The sequence below is a fragment of the Colletotrichum higginsianum genome, chromosome 5, assembly GCF_001672515.1.
Source record: "Colletotrichum higginsianum IMI 349063 chromosome 5, whole genome shotgun sequence".
NCBI classification, from domain to species: Eukaryota; Fungi; Ascomycota; class Sordariomycetes; order Glomerellales; family Glomerellaceae; genus Colletotrichum; species Colletotrichum higginsianum.
In genome coordinates, this window is record NC_030958.1 from 93414 (window position 1) to 109761 (window position 16348).

Here is a 16348-nt window from a genome sequence, read left to right on the forward strand (position 1 = left end):
TGTTCGCAGCTGGGTCTGAGTGGAAAAGGAAGCGTAACAAAGAACGGGCTGACAGGCTGTTCAGGGAAGAAGAGGGTGGACTGGATGGTAATGCGGGAGAGAAGGTACGATTGGTTCCTTTGAGAGGGTGGCTTGGGAGAGGGAGTGGAATGCAATGGCGGGGGAACACAGGTTTGGCAGTGCCACAGTCAGAATCTGTACCTTCTCCTTGGGGTGAGCAAAGGGCGAGGCCGAAGCGGAGTGACGCTTGATGATGGATTAGAAGAAGCAAAGTGAGGCAAAAGTGCAGGTGCAGCAGGTGCAGTTGCAGTGCGGATACGGCTACAGTAGAATGAATGGGGGATGGATGCAAAGATGCAAAGATGCAGGAGCGGGAAATTGGGCTGGGAAATGGTATGCTTCTCGATTGGCCGAGATGAAGTCAGAAGGGCTCCAAAATGGAGCAGCAGAGAGTAAGAACGGACAAGGTCAAGCGTACCCTCCCTGTTGCTGGGGTTGGCCTGGGAGGAAAAGGAGGGAAGGGGACGCTGGGACCGAAGCGGGCTCATGAGGGAAGCAGCTTGGGAGGCCACTGAACTTGCCTTAGGTAGATACATAACAACCTTGCAGAGGTGCGGAGCGCGGGTACAGAGGGAGGGTACAGCAGCAACCACAAGCGCCAGCGCCAGCGCCAGAGAGGGGAGGAAGAGAAAGGGGACCAGGGGCAGCGTTAAACGAGAGCATCCACCAGCCAGGGAAACAAATGAGGAATGGATGGGGCACACTGGATTGGTGAAATGAATGTCACTGGCACTGACTGAGCGCAGGGTATCCACTCCAAGCAGCAGCTGCATGCACTATCGGATTAGAGACATACTCTAGCAGGAAATACGGCAGACAAAAGGAAACGCAGGCCATCGTCATCATCATCAACATCCCCAGACAATCTCATCGCAGTCCCATCCCCCACCCCTTCACTCCTTACCTGGCCCAATCATTCCCCATTGCCCGCTTGAGCCTCTCATCAAAGGCAGAGAACAACAGGAGTTCGATGTGAGCTTGATAGAGCAGTAGACCATCTCACCAATGAGTATCTGTACAGAGGATACAGAGTATGACCAAAGTCGATGATGGCGCGCTGCCGTGGCGTTACGGAGGCCCCGGCTTCAAGTCCGTTAAAGCCGCTCTTGTGCCTGGGCATCTGCCACCATCGTCTCCCTAAACATGTACCTTCACACGCAAAACCGGAGGGGGAGGATACCTGAAGTTCTCGTAGCAAATCACTCGGCTTGAAGAGGTGCGCCCGGGCTCGGCTGTGTTGGCGCTGGGGGAGGCCATAATTCATAGTCCCTATGAACATGGTTGCCTCGCACCCGCTCCTTCGTCCGGCAGCTGCTGCACCTTATTCCGATCGCAGTCTCAGATCATCGTCAAAATCCCCGACCTCTCTCTGTCCAACCTAGCCCTCACTAGTAGGTACCTAGGTAAAATAAGAAAAATAAAAACCTTGCGCCTTTTTCTCGCTGTCACTCTCGCTTTCAGTTGACACATCTAATCATAGCGTACTCTCGTGACCTTTTTCTGTTTCCTACTGCAACTTGCCTCTTCACCTTCATCAAATCCCTCCTCAGTCTCTATCTCTATCAACTGACTTAAAAAACAACAAATAAAGTAACCTCGATCGTACGACTCATTCGTCTTGACATCATCATCACCAATTCCCCAAGGACCAAGGAAAGAACCCGGCATACCCACCTCATCTGTCCAGTCACAATCAAAAATCAAAAATACATTACGGAAACAGAAAACCCGCATCCTGGGCCAGGGAAACCACCGCCACCTGGAACATGCATATCCCGGCAGCACTCCCGTCACAAAGCGCCGAAACTCGACTCGAAAGGAGTACCGAGAGCGGCGACTTGGAGCCAGCCAGTCAGCCAGGCCGCGCAATGGTCTAGGCCTACTCCATTGTATATACTGCACAACCTCTACCCTTTGCGTCCATTTCCTGCCACCCAGTGTTCGTATACATCATGAACGAAACTGAATCCAGAACCTCGTCTGCACCACCATCCCCTTCCCCCTCTTTACCCCTCCTCGCTCAGCCTCGTTCCAAGAAACCATCCAAACAAGAGCTTCCTCATCAGATAATGGAGGTGGCATCGTCAACCTCCCTAACGACACAACCCCTGCGCACTGAACTGTGAGGCACAGCCGAGAATTGTGAGTGTGACGCTGGTCGCCCCGCCAAGCACTGGCTTTCCACTCCATCTGGTGCTCTAGGAGCCGGACGCTAAACCTCCTCTCCGCCACAACGGCTGTGCCCAAATGATTACACACCAAGGAGACGTTACGACGGATGACCTGCCGTCGGTGCATTCGAGCTTTACAACAAAATTTTTGTGCCTTGATGGAATCGATGGGACAGGAATAAAATCAATCTTTCATCATTCCTCAGCGACCGTCCAGTGTCGCCCCGGGGTGGGTATCTAAGATACGTGCTAACTCATCCGCTCATCTGCAGGCGGATGCATGCTGCTCAACATTCTAGAAGCACACTTGATGACGTGCAGCCAGAAAACTTACATCCCGATATGTTCTGCGGGGGGATCCTATCCCATAATAAACCCTTCGTGGAAAAAAATTACCTTTCCAGCCATCTTCCCGTGGGCCGTCGGGCTTTGCCGAGTCGATCCATTGGCCAATGCTACCAAGGCCCGTTCCCCTCGTATCGTACGGGCGCTTGTTGTTTTGCGCCTGATGTGGATAAGTAGTAGTAGTGTAGGCACCATGCTCCCTTCATGTCCCCTTCTACATGTTCTGTAGCACTGTACGGTGTGCCTAGCCGAAGGGCACCCGCGAGCCGGCCAAGTGGTGGCCGAGATGCTCCGCACGCCGCCCTCTCAGTCATCATCCTTTTGCAGACCTTGCCTGCCGCGGCCCATCCTCTCTCCCAGGCTCATGTTGCCGGCTTTCCGATGCAGGCCGTTGACGAACTCCCTGTCGCCGTACTTGGAAGACCGCTCTCTCGCCTGGTCGTCGGCCTCGCGCGCGGCCTTCTCACGCTCTGCCAGCGCCGCTAGACGCCGGACTCGGTCGGTATCGAGGTCAGAAGCCGCCGATTGCATCGCTGCTAGCTTACGTGCCCTTTCCTCATCCGCAGCTCGGTCGTCCGGTTCTTTGTCACTGTTGGCACGGCCGTCGAGTCGTCTGTCCCGGTCTTGCCGCCGATTGTCGTAGTTTCTGCGGCCTCGGTACCCCGGTGCATCCCCGGTTCGGTCATCCCGCTTGTCGCTCTCTTGAGGTGACCTTTCTCTTCGTCTGGCGGCACGACCTTCATCGGAAACCGATCCAGGCCTTCTTCGTTCGCGGTCCCCACGGCGGTCGCGGCGGTGTTGCCTGCCGTAGTCGTCCTTGTCGCCATGATCGCGTCTGCGTGGCGATCTCGATCTCGACGACCGTCTACGTCGATGGCTGTGCCTGTCCTCTGAATCGCTGCGTCGTCGTCTCTCATGGCGGTCCTCGTCTTCAGAGTCTCTCCGCCGGCGCGGACTTCTGGATCTGGAGTAGGACCGCCTCCTCCGTCGGTGCCTTTCTTTGTCGTCGTCGCCATCGCGGTGTCTATGATGATGCCTTCTCTTGTGCTTCTCATCTCTGTCCTTGGACTTTGACTTGTCGTCGGCGATGCCCATAGATGCCAGCAGCTGTCTGCGCTTAATGGGATCATTCATCATCGCCTCGTAGGCGGCTTGCTCTTGTCTCTTGATGGCGAGCAAAGGGTCTTCCCGGACCTTGGCTGCGGTGTCTCTTGCTGTGTTGGCCGCCTGCAGTGCCATGAAACTCTCCTGTCCAGCCTGCTTCTCTAGATTCTTGTGCTCCGTGCCCTTAAGCAAGTTGTCGATGCGGCGCTTGCCGAGGAGGTAGCTCTCGCGCTCCTCTGTCGTGCCGGTCTGTCCATCGGTGGGGCCGCTGTAGAGAAACTCGACGCGATCGACTCGTTTGGTGTGGCCGGCGGCCTCAAGCTTCTTCTGCAGCTCTTCGCGCTCGCGCTCTTCCTTGAGTTCGTTGATTCTCTGCTGTGTCTTCTTGCGCTCCTCAAGGGCCTTTCGTTCCTCCTCCCAGACCTTGGCCTGGTTCTTGATGAGGGAGGGATGGAAACTCTTTTTCAGGTTGAGATCGCCACCCATGTTGCCGACTGTCCCTGTGGCTTTTTGAAATGATTCTCGACGATTTTATGGGCAGTGTACAATGTCGAAAAAGAGCTCGTGGTGGCAGGCGTGGATTAAATGTCGAGTTGTAGATGAACGGCGACCGATACGGCTGATGGTCTGGTTAAGGCGGTTGGGAACGAAAAGTTGCCTCCCGCCTCCCGCTTCCCGTCTTGCTTCTGCGTGGCCAGTGCGCAATCTATTGTGTTTGGTGGGCCCCTCCAATCGATAAGCTCCCCCGCCTTCAACGTCTAACCCCAGCTGCACTTGCCTCTGCACCTGTCTGGCACTTTCATTAACCTGCCTGCCTTACTCTTCAACTCCAAACAACCCGAACCTCTTCACCTCTTTCCTCTCGTCACCCTCTGCCAACGCGGTCCCTCCCCCTCCCCCTCCCCCTTAATTATCCCGCCGCGGTAATCGATATCTCTCAATAGCGCCAGCCCATAACCACCTGCCAAGATGTCTGACGATGAGGACTTCATGCAGGAGTCGGACGAAGAACAGTGAGCTATTCTCAACTGGAGCCTCCCTTTTGCAACCGGGCACCGTTGCGGAAACCGCTGAAGCTGATCTTGGGCCAGGTACGACTTTGAGTACGAGGAAGACGACGACGAGGATTCCGGAGACGTCGGCATCGAAAACAAATACTACAATGCGAAGCAGTTGAAACTCACCGACCCCGAGGATGCCATTGCCGAATTCCTGGGCATACCACCGTTAGAAGAGGAGAAGGGCGAGTGGGGCTTCAAAGGTCTAAAGCAAGCCATCAAGCTTGAGTTCAAGCTAGGACAGTACGAAAAGGTGAGGACGGTGCCTTCGGAGCGGCGACACACCGGCAAGGGTGGGAAATGCTGACGCGGAGACAAGGCGACAGAACACTACGCCGAGCTACTGACGTACGTCAAGTCGGCCGTGACGAGAAACTACTCGGAAAAGTCGATCAACAACATGCTGGATTACATTGAGAAGGGGTCGGATGGACCCAAGGCAGTGGCTTGTGTGGAGAAGTTCTATTCGCTCACGCTTGAGAGCTTCCAGAGCACCAACAACGAGAGGCTGTGGCTCAAAACCAACATCAAGCTTTCCAAGCTCCTGCTCGACCGGAAGGACTATAACACCGTCACCAGGAAACTCCGGGACCTCCATAGGGCTTGTCAGAAGGAAGACGGCAGCGACGATCCCAGCAAGGGCACGTATTCTATGGAGATATACGCCCTCGAGATCCAGATGCACGCCGAGACCAAGAACAACAAGCAGCTCAAGCGCCTCTACCAGCGCGCCCTGAAGGTCAGGTCGGCGGTTCCCCACCCCAAGATCATGGGCATTATTCGTGAGTGCGGTGGCAAGATGCACATGAGCGAAGAGAACTGGGCCGAGGCACAGACAGACTTCTTCGAATCCTTCCGCAACTATGACGAGGCCGGCTCGCTCCAGCGCATTCAGGTGCTTAAGTACCTGCTTCTCACGACCATGCTGGTCAAGTCCACCATCAACCCCTTCGACTCGCAGGAGACGAAGCCATACAAGCAGGATCCACGAATCACTGCGATGACGGACCTGGTGGACGCCTACCAGCGCGACGATGTCCACGCATACGAAAACGTCCTGCAAAAGAACCAAGACATCCTCGCCGACCCGTTCATTGCCGAGAACATTGACGAGGTGACGCGCAACATGCGCACCAAGGGCGTCGTCAAGCTCATTGCGCCCTATACACGGATGAAGCTGGTTTGGATCGCGAAGCAGCTGAAGATCTCGGAACCCGAGGTCCAGGACATCCTTGGCTTCCTGATCGTCGACGGCAAGATTGACGGCAAGATTGACCAGCAGGCCGGCACGCTCGAGATCCAGTCGGACGCGGACAGCGGCCGCACCAAGGCGCTGTACGAGCTTACACAGTCTGTCTCGAATCTCTACACGACTGTGTTCAAGGAGAGCGATGGCTTTCGGTCGACTGATTTCCCTACAGACGAGCAGACCATGGACATGGTGGGCGGTGGCATGACGCCCAGAAGCGGCGGCCCACGGGGGCATCCGCGGGGACCCGGACGAAAGGGCAAAGGCGTGATGCCGTTGTGGACATGAACAACAAAGAGCAAAATTACGGTCATGGCATGGCACGTGGCGAATCATACGGGGTAGACGACAGAACATAGATTTGGTTGTTATCTGCGGTTTGCCATGAACCTCTCTCTCCACGGAAACGCACATGGCGCCGCAATGAGGTTAATCACGGGCAGAGCGAGGAAAGCAAAATCATTGAGTTTAGAAGATACCAAAACAACGCCATCCAAAAAATTGAAAAACCTTTCCACTCCCCCCCCCCCAACAGATGCGTCCACACAGGAGATGGTGATTGGCACAGCGTCTATACCATGTCTGCAGACGAGGCCGGGGAATGGGGCTATTTCATTTAAAGAAAAGACCCGAAGCAGCTTTCCGCTGCAAGTCACTTGATCCGTTTGACATTTTGCTTTTCTCTTCTAGACCTTGAAGAACCCCGGAAGCGGAGTATACGAGTGAGAGAAGCAAGGACAGGCAAGGTTAGAGACAGGAAGAACACCGTTTTGGGGCCCGGCTTTCACGACGGCGCGTGGGAAGTCTGAGAGATGGCTTCCGCAGCAAGCCGGCTGGGGCGGAGTTTGCGTCGTTCGCGCGGGGAAAATTAAATTGCAAAATGGGAAGCCTCTTCCAGTCCCATCTCCTGAGACGACTAGGCCTTGTTATGCATGGAGAAGCAACAATGACTGACTTGGTTGAGAGAAAGAATTCTCGAGCTTGAACACTCCTTGAGTTGCTCGACGCCCTTGTGTCTGCCCTCCTGTGTGCAACGATCCCACAGAGCCAGCACCTACTGCTCGCAAGCACACCAAAATATGACGTTCCCGTCCCCTCCAGCGACGAGGACCACAGAGGGCAATGGGAAGAAAGGCGAGTTCCAACACGCCATCCATGGAGCGTATATCAAGTTTCAACGTCCCCAGCTTACCGCGTTGGCAGAGTCGCAGCCGACTCAGAATACCACCTACCATCTACAGAGTACATTGTCCATATTGGCAGCCGGCTAGTCGTTCGGCCCTCTTGCGTGAGTTACGTGGTGTTCGGTTTGTTTAGCGGTGCCGTAAGCAATTATCTGTACGGGTACTCTGTTAGGATGTACAGTAACAAACTCCGCATATCACCAAACATGTAAGCACTCCGTAAACAAGCACCCAAGCCCCTCCTCTTTGTCGATACATACGCGGGATGGTCTCGATGGTTACTGGCAGCGTAGCACCGAGAGCCCCCCTAAGGTACCAGGCCTATTCTCGCCCTCGCTCTTCTCATCTGCCGGCCGAAACAGTGGTGCCGACCGACGCGGTGTTGCTTTTCTCCCGACGTCGGGGGCCATCACCGCCGAGAGAAGATCGACGCTGTCTTTGAGTCTAGTCTGGGTCTATCCTTTATCCCAGTGCAGGTTACGTCTGGTCGAACAGCAGCCGGAGCTTTGCTTCGGTACCTGTCACATCGTACAGCATGGTGGATGTGTCGTCGTCGTCGAATTGTTGCGAACCTCGTCGACCAGATCGTCATTCGGGTTCCTGAAACAAGAAATGGACTAGGGACAGGCGAACAATGCGACTTCCCATCCGCTAGGCTTCCTCCCGTGCTACCACTTCGTTTACAGTGTCACGGAGGTGGTCGTGGAACTGACTCGTTTACTCAGACGTCGGCATTGGACGCGAAATGGGCGTGCATGTGTTGCACAATGTAGTGGTAGGTGGAGTGCATGTCGCCTGCTCGTCCATGACTGGGTGCCCTCCTTTCCCTTCCGTATCTATTCCTCGCCGGTACGACAACGGTTCTCTGCACCGTGACGAAGATTGGTTTGGTGGCTCGATAATTGGACGATGTATTTGGGTCGCACAGCACATCAGGCATGCAGAAGGAGGAGATAAGCGTCTTACCAGAGTCGCCTCGAGGACCAACGAAGTTCGCAGCCAGAGTAGAGGAACTTGGTCAACGTGATGTGCTTGGGCGAGCGACTGTTTGTCTGCATAGGTAGTGGACACTCGCATGCCGCAATTTCGGGCTGTGCTCCCCTGGGGCCGAAAACAAACGCCACGCCATGACTTCTCCGTGGAGTTGGTTCTGCAGGTGACTTCGTGCTGCCGTCAATATGGTCAATGACCAACGCTGATGACCCTGCCGCACAGGAAAGGGGTTTTGTTCGCCGGGTGTCTTGTAGACCTGACGACTTCTCAAACGACGAGGGCGGTTCCAGCCGACGTTGGCCGAGGCTTTCTATACCTTGCGGTCAATGAGGACCGCCGAGAACAGTAAGCATGTCGTACGGTAACAACATCATCAACGGGTTGCTCCAAGTGGCGAAGTCCCAGTCCCAGCAACCATCTCTCTTATGTCGTCGTTGGCCAATTAACCATTGCAATGAGTTTCCAGGACATCGCCTAGTTCCAGCCTCTGGCCCCCTTCTCAGCTCCACCGTTCGACGGCTGATCCACGCAGGCATAGCTCACCGAAGCCGGAGACAACGAGTGGCGTGCGAATCGTATTTTAGCGACGCCGCCGATCCACATCGATGAGTTATTGAACTTGACGCTCTTCCATCGTCGACCTGATGAAAACGAGAGGGGAGAGGTTGTGGACTGTGCGAGGGGAGGGAGGCTAGCCAAGCTGATCATCCTCAATATGCGCGCGCAGGGGTCGAAGGCGCCGGAAGAATGAGCTGTCACATCGCCAAGGGTCCATGGTTACTCTAGAGGGGATATTTTCTGCAGCCCCTAGCTGTGCACCTGCATGACAAGACGCTTCTCAGGGCGGGAAGAAAGCGGCGGCCTGCGGTAGAAATAGACGTGTCCACATCACAGGCCAGTCCTCTTCTTTCCTCCATTATCCACCAGGCAAGAAGCTTCCATTGCAAGTCGCCGTCCCATGCGAGTATTAGAGACGACGGGGGGGGCGGGGACGGGCGGGTAACGAAAGCAAAGTGGGCGGGCGGACGACGGCCGATGCAACGCTGCTGACGAGCTGGCGATGTTGGAACTCCTCCTGGCTAATGCTTTTGGCTCATCTGGCGTTGTCTTCAGACCTCAGCTGAATCCGTAATCAATATCGACAAACTTCTCGGACGAGACGAGAGTGGGACGATGATGAGTGCAGGCACGCCTTTCGAGAGAGGCTATTGGTCTCTTCGGAATTGCGGACTCGAAAAAAAACGTGTCCAGCCCCTCATCCTCGGTCTAGGAAGCGTCCCGTCCACTACAAAACCATTACTTGCCTGCCCCGGCCTGGCCTTCACAGGTGGTCCTCTCCCAGGGCCAGTGATTGATTACAGGGGTGGTCGACGCTTGGAGTGATCCTCTCGGGTCACAGGCTAGGGCGAATCCGTGATAGCGTGAAATCAAGGCCGGGTGGGTATAGGGCTTGGACCAGCGTTGTTATCTTAGGGGCAGCTGCTTCTCTCGACCTCCTCTGAGCTCGCAAAGAACGTAGCCAATAGACCATCCTTGCTGGTACGGATGCTGCAACATGATATGCCACCGCTGGTGCTCATTCGCCGAAAGTCGGGTGCGGATACCGACCAGCTGTGCCCGTCCTTTGATCACCGCCGTTTTGCCGTTTCTTGTCCATGTCCGTGGCCGTTGGACACACGATACATGAACGGATGGATGCTAACGGTAGCTATGCGGGTTCGTGGCGAGTGGGTGTGTGCTCTGGTGCCATCTGCGCAATGTAGAGCTTTGCTCTGTGCTACCCAAGTCCTGAGTGCTACAATTTCCAGAGGCATGAGGTTTTGCGATGGCTACATAGATACCAGGCTGCACCCGACCGAATAATCTTTCACTTGTTCTCCTCCGTAATGGGATTGGTGCGTCTGGCGTATCCCGTGTAAGAAGCCTAATGAAGAGATTTTGAAGGACGAGACTGGTCAAACAAGATCGAATGGTCATGTAGGGTCCCCCCCTTCCCCCCCTGGTGTGTCGTACACCAAGACCGTTGGTCACCTCGTCCTGCCCTGTCGAGCTGCCATGCGACTCATTGTTCGAGAGATCCAAGGTCTATATCTATCGCTCGCTCGCTCAATCACTTGCTTGCTCTTCTTGCGCAATGCTGTATTAATATCTGGTTTACCCCATGTCGGACGAGCTTGCGTGACATTCAGGGCCTAAAAAAAGTCACCAAGGGAACACGAAAGAAATCAGTAAAGCTGATCCGAATGGCTTTTAGTGGTTGTCTATTCGTAGTCACCCCGGTGTACGCACGAATCGGGACCTTGTCCTAAATATCTGGGTAGCGATCCGGAAGGGAATGGCAGACGCAGATCCCGCGGCGTCCCCACGTTCCCAAGGTACCACAGGACCGCATTTTAGCAAAATGGACGTTGTCTAGTTTGCTTTCCTCTGGAGCAAACCCCGTTTTGCAGATCCGAGCTGTGTGCGGAACAGGCCGTTCAGAAGCTCCACCGCCCCGCACGGAATATGACTTGTGATCCCCACGCTGCTTGAATCTTGGGGGGTGCCTGTCAGACTCTGACAGCCATGTTGGCAGGTGTCTGAAGATGCCGAAATTGTGCGAGTCTGTGACGAGTGAATTCGTCGTATTGGTATCGCCCTCCTGCGAAATATTCATTAGCGTAATTCAAGAATTCGAACCCAGAATTCTAGATGAGATTTGCAACCAAGGCACGGAACCTCGACCCGTTGATCATCGTGTGGGTTGCTGTAGAGTTCAGGCAGCCCGCGAGGGGCCGCGCCATGTTATTGCTCCGCTCACCAGATTGATCGGGCCCGAAGGAAGTCCATTACTCCAGTACCCGGATGCGAAGTAGTCACGGCTCAACTATCGGGGTACCAATCTGCGGGACTTCGGCGGACTAGGTGCAAGGTAAAAGGTAGCTCCACCACGGCCTGCGCTCCTGTGCCAACGTCAGCTTCCCATTTCTTGGTTCCTTGACTCCTCGCGTACAATCAACTAACCAGGAGGTCTTGCCCAGGCGGCTGAGGCGGTCTTCGCACCCCAAGATGCAGTCCAGTTATGCGAAAACCTCGACTCGTGTTGCCCAATCTCTGGACAACCATTTACCGCTTTCACCGCTGTTGGGTTCGCGTGAAGAGAGGCAGCAGGCTGGCAGCGATGCATACTCGCTCCTGGATGCCGGGAAGCACCGGGCTTGGCCATGCCACTGTTCTTCTTAGTACTATGAAGATGTCAGGGATAGAAGCGAGGGAAAAGCCGGACATGGGCGGCTGTCGGTTGACGGTAAGCGCAGGAAGACAAAGAAACGCCGGAAAGACGGGGTTGTGTCGCGAACACCACGGGTGCGATAATGAAAATCAGCAGCCCACACTGGTATTGCCGTCGCCGTGGTTGTCCCACCTCCTGCGTGTCTCGTCACGCTTACCCACTTCTTGTCACACTTCGGACGGACGAGAGAGGTGAACTAATGAGAGAACAAGCGAAGAGCCGACAGTTTCTCCTGCGGGAACTGCTGATGTACTCCCTTCGCGCTTTCCGTAGCCTGTGTAGTCGCTCGAAGCCTCTAATTACCATCCACGTCGGTGACTGGATGCTTGAGCCAAATCCGGTGGCTGGATGAAGCAACATTTGGGTGCTTGTAGTCCAGAGCGTGTCGCGACCAGAGAGCTACGCCTATGCCGCCTCATCGACCAATGGACAGGGGGTCAGACGAGCAGAACTACTGTGTGAGGAATGTTACTCAACCGCGTAGTTCTTTCTGCAGTGTGGAGACAGAGGATCACGATGGATCATCGGCACTACGGTGCCTGCCACGGTCCTTGGGGCGGCGTTATTGTCTGGTGGACGATGCATCACGCTGATGCCAAAGTCTTGTGGCACCCCTGCGATTCTCGAGAATCGATCACGGATGATGGGCTGGTATGAGCGGGCTCGCAGCGACTGCTAGCGGGCCCCGTTCAACCAGTATCCTTGTTAGCCCGAATGGTGAAGTGCAGGGGGTGCCCCCAGCTCCGAGATTCCCTGGAATGCCACCCTTGCTTCATTGTCGAGTTCATATATCCTTCGCAAATTAATGTAATACGGCGTGATCTTATTACGAAGCTTAGGTTAGGGGCGACAAACTGGGCCCAAGAGATCAGTCAGGCGAGGAGGAGGCAGAGGGAAAAAGAGAACATCGACGATGGGCGTGGAAGTTCCTCAAGAGCTTGATACCTAATGCCTACCTACCGTAACTGCAGGCAGAGGTCGGTCGGTGGCCGGCGGTAATGATCGGTAGCTAGGTACGTGTACCTGATCTGTCACCAAGGCACCTGTACGCCAGTCGCGCTTTCTTCAATTGAACGAGAAGTGCGTAGGTATCCGAACCTACCTACGCTACCTCATGTACGCACCTATGTAGGTAGTTGCTTTTGCCCCGTACCGTACTGGTGACTTTGGGATTGTGAGGAAAGACCACTGGCAAGGAAATAGCCTGTGGGTATCCGTCCAAATACTTACCCAGGTGCGAATATCTGGCACTGTCGGATTAGGGGAGTGGCGCGGGCGTGGATAGCACGCAACAACTAAATGCCCCGAACGCAGTATCGTGATATCTCTGCCCTCTCCGCCGCCGGGTCCCATCTCATGGGACTGCCCGTTCCCGCGGCCAATTGTTCTATTATTTGAATTAGCTGACGGACAAATCACTGAGCCAATTAACATGTTGCAGGAAGCATGATGCAGACCCGGAGATGCCAGACGGGCCAGACCCATCTATCTCTGGGTCGAAGCAGGATCGCTGTCGTCAGTCGTCACATTGATCGTTTCCGTTTGTCTCTCAGCACCCTGTCCATTTCCCTCCTTCTCCGGCAAACTCGTCATCTCGACGAGGGGTAGCTTCTGGCGATAGCCCTGTCGGTATCATGACCACCAACGCCACCGCCTACTTTGGGTATCGACGGATACAGTCTGCATAGGATGCCAGCCTGCGAGGGTTGCGGGTCAAGGAGGCCACCAACCATCTGGCTGGACTACATCCCCCATCACGTCCGTCAGGCGTAGTACACTGGTATCACTACCATAAAATCTTGAAGGGCCGCCGGCTCTGGCCCCTTGTCCTATACTTGTTTCTCATGCTCTATGATATCCGCACCGGACATGTGGTCCCCTGCATCTCCTGCCTTCCATGAGATGTACGTACATGGTCTCGTCCATTCGACGTGGACCAGGACGAAGGCAAGTTACGGCACTTGGTGCCCCCGGCCAGCATGTTTGCAACAGGCACATCAAAGTGCACTGCTATCTCCCGTCGTTCTGGCGTTGCTGTTGCTGTTGCTGCTGCTGCTGCTCGGCCTACCTGGTGGTACCTCTACTCAACTTACATGAACAGTACCTAGGTTGACTGTCCGAAAACTTACTTACACTCTTCCTCTTCCTCTTTCTCATCTCCTTCCCTCCTTCGTCCTTCTCCCCAGACTCTTCATTTTCGACCTCCCCGTCTTTCCATCTCTCTCCATCTTCCTACCGCTCGGCAGCCTGTACTTGGATGATCCTGTGTTCCCCGTGGCGACCTATATCGCCAGCGTCAGCGGCAGCATCGGCAGCGTCCTCGACCGTGATATCGGGCTCCTCTGCTCGACAGTGCCTACCTTGTCCCTCCGACCACTAGCTGCGGCACGGCACTGCACACTCACATCACATCACATCGAGTCCATCCGCACCACCAGCCGTCCCTCATTCGTTCAAAACCGTTCATCCCGGGACGTCTAGCGCACACTTGAGAGAGCGGGACTAGATCTAGCTGGCCCATGACACCCATTCACATCGGGTTCAGCACGGCTAGGAAGACCACTGAAGACGCCGATTTCTTGAACAATCAAAGAGAAAGGGGGTCTCAGACGCGAAGCGAGGAGAATATCACAGCAGCCAAAATCAGCGAAAGCCTCGCACACCGCATCAGACCACCACACCACGACAGCTGCCCAAGGCCCAAGAGACGAACCAACAAATCGGCTGCCTATCGAGACTCGTTTAGTCTGCACTAAGAAGAGACTCGTCGACGCGGTTAATGTAGGAGGGATGTGAATGGGTAGACGCACCCCGGAAAACCACAGGTCACATCGTTGTTCCTTTTTAGCCCTTGTCTGGGACGGCCGTCGAATCTCTGCTTGCCCACCCCGCCCCCTGTATTCGACCCTTTCATTCGCCGGTGACAGCCAAGGTGCATACGGCGACTTGGTGGTGAGATATTAGCTGGTTACTTCGGCTGGCCTTACTCGACAGTCGTGGACACCCACCTCCCAATCGGCGAAGACAAACCAAGCTGGCCCCGAATTCTTTTTCTCCATCTCTTGGTGGCGGCCCTGTTCGTTTTTGTTTTTGTCTTTCTTCCCCTTTCGCTCTATCAGAACTGGAAATTGAGCGGTTTGTTTTATTGATAGCAGCAGTCTTAGTTGCTGCTTGCCCATCTTATCACACGACACGTGCATCCGTGTCGAGGCCGGACTACAGGCGAACCACATATCACGTACCCATCTCAACCAATATCTGCACCAACTCGGCCGGTTTGTCTTTTTGCTCTGATTCCTTTCTTTCCCCTTCTCTCTCATATCGCCACAACCACTGCCAAGTTTCATTCCCTCTCTTTTGGTTTTTTTCTTAACTTTTTAAATTTTTTAAAAAAAATTATAGCCATCGGCCCATCTGGATACTCCTCCGGTTCCATCCCCTGACTGCTCCATATCGACTCGGCGTTGGGGACTGAGGCCAAGACATATTGCATAAGTCGTCAGCAATAGCGGCAGCCATCAACCGCAGTAGTGGTAGCTTTGCGCACCGTTCGTCTTACCGCACTTTCACGCCCAGGTTTGCTAGCAAGAGTTCCGAGACATCAAAAGTGCGGCTTTCGACGCTGTTACATGTAGGCAAATCAGCAGGCAACAGGTTCGAAGCAAGGGCAGAACAGCTACGGCGCCCAGCGAGGCCATGTTCCAGCCTCAATCAACGCCTTTAGCGTTTCACGCGTCTCCCTACCAGTACTGCCACGCCACCAACGCTGCTCAATCTTACAACCACTCTCACGCCTCTCAGCCTCAAGACCAATCCCCCCAGGGCGATGCAGGATATGGCATGGGTATGGGAAGGGGAGCAGGGCTCGGTGGAATGATGATTGCCGACGAAGACGGAGGAGACACGGGTCTACGAATGGGCAGAATGGGCGGGATGTGCAACAATGGAGGAAACATGAGCGACTACACCCTTCCGCCGACGTCGCTGGCAGTCGGGGGAGCCGCTGGCGTTGGCGTTGGAAGAGGAGGAGGAGGATCGGGACCCAGGGCTGTGGCTGGAGCTATAGCTGGAGTTCCAACTGTAGCTGGTGTGGGTTCATCGACGAGGATGGGACTGGTAATGGGACAAGGGCATGGCGACGGCATGGGTAGGCCCCTGGGCTCCAGACTGGGAACGGCGGACGGTGTCAACATGGACACGGACAGGAGCATGGAGTTGCAATCGCGGTCGCATCAGCGGCCATCTACGGGAGGGGAAGCTGCAGGGCGCTCCAACATGCCGTTGTCGCTGACTGCACAGGCGCAGTCACAGCAGCTCCAACATCAACAGCACCAGCGAGGGCGACGGCAGCAGCAGGGACACGTCCAACAACACCCTGGAACTGGACGAAATGGAACCGCACCTGGCCCTGGGTCTGCCGGGCCTGGGCCAGGACCTGCACGGGGGGGGCCTGCACCGATTGCACCTCCTCGTCGCCCTCGTGCTTCGGGCCCCGGCCACACTCCTCCTGTTGCTGCTGCTGCTGGTACAGCGCCATCACAACAGCTATCCTTACCACAACCATCCTCTCCCTCCACCACCACCTCATCCTCGCCTCCTCCTCCTCCTCCTCCTTCTTATATATCCCCGTCATCCGTTGCTGCCGTCTCCGCCACGGCCTCTGGCCCTCCCGTTCCCGACGCCGCCGCAGTAGCAGCAGCCGCCCACCTTCATCATAACCACAACCATCATCTAAATCCAAACCACAACAGCCCTGGCGCATCCTCTCCCTCCTCTTCCCACCACTCCAACTCACACTCTGTTTCCCACTCCAACACGGCTTACGCCCTCTGGTCACACTCCAACCGCCAACACTCCTACCCCGGAGCTGCGTCGTCCTCATCTTCAACTGCTTCCCCCGCCTTTTACAATCC

General features: G+C 55.3%; 4 protein-coding genes across 4 annotated transcripts; 3 read left to right on the forward strand and 1 right to left on the reverse strand.

Annotated features, from left to right (window-relative positions):
• Window positions 1-2882: 2882 nt before the first annotated feature.
• On the reverse strand, window positions 2883-4166 carry CH63R_06971 (Pre-mRNA-splicing factor CWC25; the record flags this gene model as incomplete). Its single annotated transcript, XM_018301946.1, has 1 exon — window positions 2883-4166. The coding sequence occupies one exon, from the start codon at window positions 4164-4166 to the stop codon at window positions 2883-2885; it is 1284 nt and encodes a 427-aa protein (XP_018156724.1).
• Window positions 4167-4649: 483 nt separating this feature from the next.
• On the forward strand, window positions 4650-6275 carry CH63R_06972 (COP9 signalosome complex subunit 2; the record flags this gene model as incomplete). Its single annotated transcript, XM_018301947.1, has 3 exons — window positions 4650-4693; window positions 4772-4991; window positions 5097-6275. 3 exons carry the CDS (start codon window positions 4650-4652, stop codon window positions 6273-6275), a joined length of 1443 nt encoding a protein of 480 aa, XP_018156725.1.
• Window positions 6276-13414: 7139 nt separating this feature from the next.
• Window positions 13415-13916, forward strand: CH63R_06973 (uncharacterized protein; the record flags this gene model as incomplete). Its single annotated transcript, XM_018301948.1, has 2 exons — window positions 13415-13506; window positions 13544-13916. The coding sequence occupies 2 exons, from the start codon at window positions 13415-13417 to the stop codon at window positions 13914-13916; spliced, it is 465 nt and encodes a 154-aa protein (XP_018156726.1).
• Window positions 13917-15131: 1215 nt separating this feature from the next.
• On the forward strand, window positions 15132-16128 carry CH63R_06974 (Peptidase C65 Otubain; the record flags this gene model as incomplete). The annotated part of the gene is given in 2 exon segments (XM_018301949.1): window positions 15132-15718; window positions 15735-16128. 2 exon segments carry the CDS (start codon window positions 15132-15134, stop codon window positions 16126-16128), a joined length of 981 nt encoding a protein of 326 aa, XP_018156727.1.
• Between the last annotated feature and the right edge of the window lie 220 nt (window positions 16129-16348).